This window comes from Leopardus geoffroyi, chromosome C1 (assembly GCF_018350155.1).
Source record: "Leopardus geoffroyi isolate Oge1 chromosome C1, O.geoffroyi_Oge1_pat1.0, whole genome shotgun sequence".
NCBI lineage: Eukaryota > Metazoa > Chordata > Mammalia > Carnivora > Felidae > Leopardus > Leopardus geoffroyi.
The window spans coordinates 19,392,006-19,399,245 of NC_059328.1; the positions used below are offsets into that span (position 1 = coordinate 19,392,006).

The 7,240-nt window shown below is 47.0% G+C and overlaps 1 protein-coding gene across 3 annotated transcripts; it reads right to left on the reverse strand.

Moving 5' to 3' along the window:
* Positions 1-1,158: 1,158 nt before the first annotated feature.
* STMN1 (stathmin 1) lies at positions 1,159-6,993 on the reverse strand. 3 transcript variants are annotated; one of them, XM_045476147.1, is made up of 5 exons: positions 6,921-6,993; positions 5,162-5,234; positions 4,500-4,672; positions 2,212-2,403; positions 1,159-1,675 (listed from the first exon to the last, which is right to left on the reverse strand). In XM_045476147.1, the coding sequence occupies exons 2-5, from the start codon at positions 5,172-5,174 to the stop codon at positions 1,604-1,606; spliced, it is 450 nt and encodes a 149-aa protein (XP_045332103.1). In that variant the 5' UTR covers positions 5,175-5,234; positions 6,921-6,993; the 3' UTR covers positions 1,159-1,603. The 3 variants fall into 3 exon arrangements, with proteins under 3 accessions (XP_045332103.1, XP_045332104.1, XP_045332105.1); XM_045476148.1 differs by lacking the exon at positions 6,921-6,993 and adding an exon at positions 5,663-5,985; XM_045476149.1 differs by lacking the exon at positions 6,921-6,993 and adding an exon at positions 5,924-5,947.
* Between the last annotated feature and the right edge of the window lie 247 nt (positions 6,994-7,240).

Consider the following 7,240-nt stretch of genomic DNA (forward strand, 5'->3'; position numbering starts at 1 on the left):
ACGGTCTTTATGTCCCAGTTACGCAAAACCGGCATCTAAAAGATCCCTCCAGGCACCAGGTCACCCGTGCCAACCTCTAACTGCTCCGTGCCAGAGGCTGAGGATGAACAACGCTGAGTCCCTGCACAAGCCTCACTTTGTCCTATTGTCTGAACTATCGTTCTACTAAACTCCACTTGATCTTGTTCCTGTGTTGCCCCACGTGGCCATAACCCTTTAAATTCAGCTTTTCCCCCCAGAACTACAACTGATCATCTTGGTCTAAGTAAATCTGGAAGCCAATTCAAGGCATCACAAACGCTCATAATCCTTCCCAATTTGAGTATAAACTTGGCTCACTCACTGGCCTCCCCGGTTGATAAAGCCAGAGCCAAGGAAGCACGTGCGAGGCAACCAGCAGACCCTCCTGCAGTCTGGCCACCGGCACGGTCTCACCTCTCACTACAGATGCGTGGCTTCCAAGGGCTTTTATACAGATGTCGAAGCAAATAATCTTAGGCAATTAAGGCCATTTCCCAAATAGCACCAAGGAAAGCTGCCAAAGGCTTTCCCTGAGTTGAGAAGCAAAGCTCTGACAATGGTGAATATCATAACCTCTGGATACAAGATGGAGTAGATTGCGAACCTTAACCACTCAGATCAAACGCTACTCTAGAAAATAAGGCTCCCTTTAACCTCTTCCCAGAAGGTTGCTACATGGGCGCAGAGGATTAGACGAATATTCCCACTTTGGAGTCATGGCTTCTTCGGCAGTAAAGCACTGGAGGGCACATCCCCACCCCACTGGTAACATAAAGCAAATACACTGTCAAATACCTCTAACTAGGATCTCCAGATTTCCTCTGAAGCCTTCTCTAGAAAGCCCACGAAGCCCATGCCTTAATCTGCCTTTTTAACAGGGACATGGGAACAAAAATAAGCTTGTTTGTGAATAAACATCTGAAAGACCATCGGGACAGCTGATCTGGGCGGGGCATCAAAACACAGTGAGGATTGTGGAAGAAGACAAAGCAGGACCACTCCGGGGCAAAGAACTTTCGGTGATGTGTGCACGGGGTGTTTCTGGAGGCCAGAGGCCCCATCTGGAACAAACAGCAACCAGGAGGGTCTCTAACACGTCACAGTTTATTACCTGGAGAGAAAGAAGTCACTGCCACCAACAGCACTGTGCAGTTTTATTAACCATTCAAGTACAGTAGCATCTGGGAGGATCGGGACAGAATTGGGATTTAAAAGTGAACAGATATTCAGCATCTAACAGTTTGAAAGAAGCCACTACATAACTCTTTTCACAAACAGGTTTTCACAGAGCCAATACAGTACTAGCCATTAACCCAGCACACCAGGTGTGCTGAAGTAGAAAAGATGCAACGAGAAAAATAGCTACATTAGAAAGACTTCAACACTTTAGAAAAAGAGTAAAACACTTTCAGTTTCTCCCCTTTAGCCCCTAAAACAACATCATACAGTCTGGGTCTACCTATACAGTCCTACATCAGCTTCTAGAATATTTGTCAGGAGGGCAAAAATAAAATGACACTGGCCAGTACAGTCTTTGGATATTTGGGAAGGGGAAGGGGAGAAAGTCAGTTCTCGGAACAAATTAGTCGGCTTCAGTTTCATCAGCAGGGTCTTTGGACTCTTTGTTCTTCCGTACTTCTTCGATGTGCTTGTCCTGTGAAGAAACGGCATTCGTCATCAGTCGAATTCGAAAGCCTGCCAAGGCGCTCACCCCAAGAGTCCCAACGGCAGCATCAGGGCGTGTATTATGTATCAGTGGGAATCACATCGCATACTTAGAATTCTAAACATGATCTTCCAGCTTCCTTGGGTCACTCGGGGAACCTAATGACTGAGCCTCCTACGACTCTTCCACAGAATGTACAACTATTCTGGAAATTATTGCATAGTCTGTCTTATTTCATTTTAATATATTTTTTAAAGATTCTATATTTTAAGTCATCTCTCCATTCAACGTGGAGCCTGAACCCCGACCCCGAGAGCAAGAAAAATCGCACGCTCCACTGACTGAGCCAGCCAGGAGCTCTGCTCCACCTTATTCTAAAATAAGATACCTGTCATTTAATGTGTCAGGGCCTGAAACTGGTGACAGAGACACCAACCACCTAGATCAAGGCCATTGGTTCAGGCCACCTCATTGGGGCAGACTTCAAGCTCTTGACCCTCTCAAAGCCAGGCTGGGACACCAACCTTCTCCCGCAAGCGCTCCAGTTTGGCAGCCATCTGTGCCTCTCGGTTCTCTTTGTTGGCTTCCATTTTGTGGGTCAGCTTTTCTTCCGCCATTTTACTGAAGTTGTTGTTCTCCTCGATCGCTTTCTGAAGCACCTCTTTCTCATGCTCCCGCTTCTCAGCAAGCTGCTTCAAGACCTCGGCTTCGTGGGACTGAAAAATGTGTAAGAGGCTAGACTCTCGGACGTTTGTTTAGCATTAGGTACAATGACAAAAGAAATGATTAATCGGGAGGACTGAAGAGAGACAGAAAATGAAATCTCCTTAAATAACACCTAAGTCAAGGGCCTGAATTATCGGTCTCAAAATACGGTGAAAACCATACTGTTTTTCTGGTATTTGTATTTACTTTGGAAAACTGCCCAGGTTGGTTCAGAGTCTTGCACTACTGTTCTTTAAGGGAATCCCTGTAAGATTTACTGCTTAATGGTAGCAAGAGGACTTGAGTGATGTGCACGCGACAAAGGAGCTGTACTGTAAAGAATCTGGCTCTTGAACTTGAAAGTCCACCCAAAGAAAATTAGCTTATTATGAAAAAATGCAACCATATCGATAAAAAGAAAATCTATGAATGATAGGGAATTTAAGACTAAGACCCCAGATTACTAGAGAGAGTTCTGTTTCGAGTAAAAACTTATCAGCCTTTCTCTTTAGAAGCTGCATTCACTTCCAGACCACTGGAGCTCTGTTACCACAGTGTGCCTCCTTCAACAGACTCGGAATGGCTTGTTACCAAATAGATTCTGATGTGCTTGGAAGTATCACTGACTTGCGCAAAAACCGAAGAGCACCTGCCACTGGTTCTCTTCTGCAAAACCCCAGTCAGGGGAAGTGCCACTACATTTAGGCAGTTACTGCATAAAAGCACGGGCTAGTGACGACAGGGCTGGGGTCGACTCCTTATTTTTTTTTTGTCCAGCTACTGGCCGCATCTCCTCCACAAACTCAAAAACTCCATGAACCTCCATACGAACTCTATCTGCACAGAGAAACAGGTAGAGAGGACCCAGCCTTGCACACACTGCCACTCTTCCTGGAGAAATGAATCACGCGCAGGGTTGACCGTGGGTCAGTGCACATATACATGACATGTAGCACTGAAATGTCCATGGTGCATGTTACAGCAGCTTAAACAGGGGCCTGTGTATGTGTGTATGTGGTTAGATGTGTTAGACTTCAAATTGTATTAACTGTGTTGGTCAGGGGCAGGTTACCGCTTCACCTTCTTGTGCCTACTTTCCCTAATTTTATTAAAAAAAAAAAACAAAACTTTTTTTCATTAAATAAACTCTACACCCAACACGGGGCTTGAACTCACCACCCCAAGATCAAGAGCCACATGCCGTACTGGCTGAGCCAGCCAGGCGCCCCTCCCTAATTTTAAAATTAAACCCACTCACCTCAATCAGGGTTGTTGGAAGGGAATGAAATGGGAATTTATATATAAAGTTCTTCATGAAAAGAATAATATTGGATGGAAGGAAATGCACCAAAACGTTAACAATGGTTATTTCTGGGAAGTAGGATAACGAATATTTTTAATTTTCTATGCATAAACTTTTGTGATTCTCAATTTTTCTGTAACAAGCATTTCCATACTTGTTGATTCTTCGGATTTCTTTTTGAAAATGGATACTTTACAGAATTGCTTAGGTAAGAGAAAAACTGCCCTAATATCATCACGCCAGTGGAGCAACACAATCACATTACCAGCAATCTAAAATGTTTTTATTGTACAGCTCTCAAAAAGCAAAACAAAATAAAAAAACCCACAGACACAACACACACAAACCACACCAAACTAATTCCCTCCCCCAAAAAAGGGAAAGAAAAAGAAATCATGCACCAACAAATCTATTTTTCAAAGAGAAAGCATGAGAGAAGCAGGAACTTTGGTTTCAGACAAACAGAGGCTTGAATTCTGGCTACGACACTCACTAGCTACAGGACATGGGAAAATGACAACATTCCCAAGACCATTTTCTCCTTTCAGTATTTCAGACATCTACCCTTTAGGGTCATTGTATTAAAGAAAAATAGAAGTAAAGGACTTGGTACATAATAGGAGTTCAGTAAGTGATGCCTGGCCTTTTCTTCTTCCTGGCATATGTAATTTACACAGTGTATAATTACACAGATGTGTAATAATCACATCTAGCTACAATTGTTTTTGTCCTGTTATGGAAATAAAACTGATTTGCCACATTACATAAATAAATACCCTGTTCTCTGTGAATTGTGATGTTTACCTTGCGTCTTTCTTCTGCCGCTTCTAATTTCTTCTGAATTTCCTCCAGGGAAAGATCCTTCTTCTTTGGAGGGGAAAGGGGGAATTCTGGGACGGATTCTTTTGATCGAGGGCTGAGAATCAGCTCAAAAGCCTGGCCTGAGGCACGCTTCTCCAGTTCTTTCACCTGGATATCTGGATTTGATCATATTTATAACGTATTCAGAAAAATGGGGTTTTCCTATTCTAATAAACTATCCTGTAATTTTCTAAAAACTAAATCAATTTAATGAAAAGATTTAGGGCTGATGAAGCTTCCGTTTGCAGGCAAGAAATTACGTAAATACCACCTCTCAGAAAACCAAAGCTCAGTATCTTTGGATTAATAAATACCATTCTGAGATATCAGTGCTTGACAATCACTTTCATAAATAAAAGAAAGACTTGTGCAAAACTCCACAATTTTGCTCTAGACCAAGCCAAATCATCAAATGGTGAAACAATTACAAGCTCTCAGTATATTCAAGTGATATTTTTTCTTCTTTATTCTCCGATTTATAAAATGGGTTTTTATTTATAAGACCAAAACACAACTGCCAAATTAATGGCTTGAGGCCTGAATCCATCTCCTATTATAAAATCCTAAACCCATCAGTATTCAGCTTTTCCAAATAGATTACCTACCAGAAGAAGCCATGGTGAACAGAAGACAAGAGACTGGCAGTGTATTCTACACAATCCACTGGCAAGGAAAACCCTGAAAACGATTTTTAAAAGCATGCAATCAATTTCTTTGCATTTCTAGGTCATTGATCCAAAGGGACCTCAAATAACATCCACATAAATCAGTGTCAGAAAAATCACTACTGTGGAATTAAATAAGACATCATTAACTAGAAAATCATAAAAATCTAGAAAATACTGAAACATTGGTAAATTTGAACTAAATAGAACATTGGTTTCAGAAAATCAAGTCAACTGAGCTTGCCTGTTCAAAAAACATCTCCGCGATTTTAAAATTTAGACAAGGTTAAGTCACAATATATATTTTTCTCCTATAAACTCTAAAATACCCCTCCCACGCCCCCCCGCAATCAGCGAGAAGATATTCCAGATTCAACTCAACAGTGAGACCGGAGCCATCTTAATACTGCCTACAACTCATTGTGCAAATGAAATACCCACCCCTGCTTTGTCTGTGTCTGCCATGGTGGAAAACAAAACGCCCAAGCTAATATTAACCAATAATGTTGAACTCCTATTGTTCTTGGGGCCTAAGCTCCTTATCCAACAGCGGGCAAAATTAATCAGTTTTATGAACCTCTAGGCTTTAGGTTGTAGTATTTGCTGCCTTATATCATGAAAAATTCTACATCCCCCCCCCCCTGATTTTTTTAAGGTCATTATCCTTGTAGACCCCAGCCTGGTAAGAAGACATAAGATTACAGATTCCAACAGCTGGAAATTAAAATCCGAGGCAACGAAACGGTCTAACCCCGGCAGAGCGTGAGACGCAGCACCGGACCCAGGATGGGCGTGGCCCGGTCAAAGCGAGGAAAAGCGGGTGGCCGCCCCCGGCCAATCAGAGCACGCCCTGCGCTCCGGCCCCTGGCCCCGCCCCCTTCCTCCCCGCGCCTTTTCGAATCTCCCCGAACTCACAACACCCCGGAGCCCGCGCGCGTGGGAAGGGGAGGGATGGGCGGGGCTAACGGTCCTATCTGGGTAACTCCGCCCTTCCCGGGCTAGCCCCGCGCTGACGAACCCCCCCCCAACTCCCGCCAAAAACATCTCGAGGCCACCCCCCACCCCTGCAGCAGCTCGGCGGGTGGGGCAGGCCCGGGGAACTGGCCGTGGGATAGCCCCGCCATCGGCCCGCCACCTCCTCCCTTCACTCCCTCCCAACCTGCCTCCAGCCTAGTTGTCTGTGCCCCTCGCCGCGAGAACAGGATTGCTCTCGTGGGGTGTCAGCCTCTCCGGCTCGGCCCTAGTCACTGGGCGAGGGCGACAGCGGGGAGGGGATGAGGCCCTAGTCGCCGGCAGTCTGGCCCTAAAACCGCTGCTCCCTAGAGCCGCCCCGCCCCTTCAAACAATGGGGACCCCAGTGGGGCCGCGACTGCAGAGGGAAGGAAGGAGGCAAACGAAGGCCCACGCCCCCTATTGTCTCCACGACTGCACCCCGGGCTAACACCAAAGACTTGCCCAGCTGGCCGCGCCCCCTCCCCACGATAGCCGCGCCCCCAGGGAGCGGGGACAAAGCCGAGACTCCGCCCGAGCCACACACAAAGCGGAGCGACCCCCGCCCGCCAGCCCCTCTTGGGGCCCGCGGCCACGCCCGCCGCCCTCCAGCAGGGGGCCGCTGCCACGGCCCGGCCCCTCCCGTCGGCCGCGTCCCTCTCGCTGGCCCCTAGCCTCCCGCCGCCTCCTCCAAGAGCCCCGCACCCACCTGCTCGGTCCGAGCCGCCTGGCCACACTCTGAGCACCAACAGACCCGGGCGCGCACAAAAGCGCCAAACAGCGGCACGTGACCTCCCGACCGGGCTTCCTATTGGCTGAGAGCAGCGGCACGTGCCGACCCCTCCCCCCCAGCCCAGTGGCCCCGCCCCTCGGGACCCCCAAGCACCTCGGGAAGTGTAGTTCAGGCTGGCCGGGTAGGCGGACAATGCGAGGGGTTGGCCGCGTTTGGGGGTCTCCCCGGTGTGTGCAGGGGGACGGGGCGGTTGTCTGGCCTTGGAAGAGGGTTATACGATGGCCCCTAGCCTGGGT

What these genes read in the sequence shown, in the direction of transcription:
- STMN1 (XM_045476147.1), bottom strand. An exon ending in CGGCAGAAGAAAGACGCAAG is followed by an intron (nt 2,404 to 4,499) that starts GTAAACATCACA and finishes CACATTTTTCAG; the next exon opens with TCCCACGAAGCCGAGGTCTT. An exon ending in TGGAGCGCTTGCGGGAGAAG is followed by an intron (nt 1,676 to 2,211) that starts GTTGGTGTCCCA and finishes GTTTCTTCACAG; the next exon opens with GACAAGCACATCGAAGAAGT.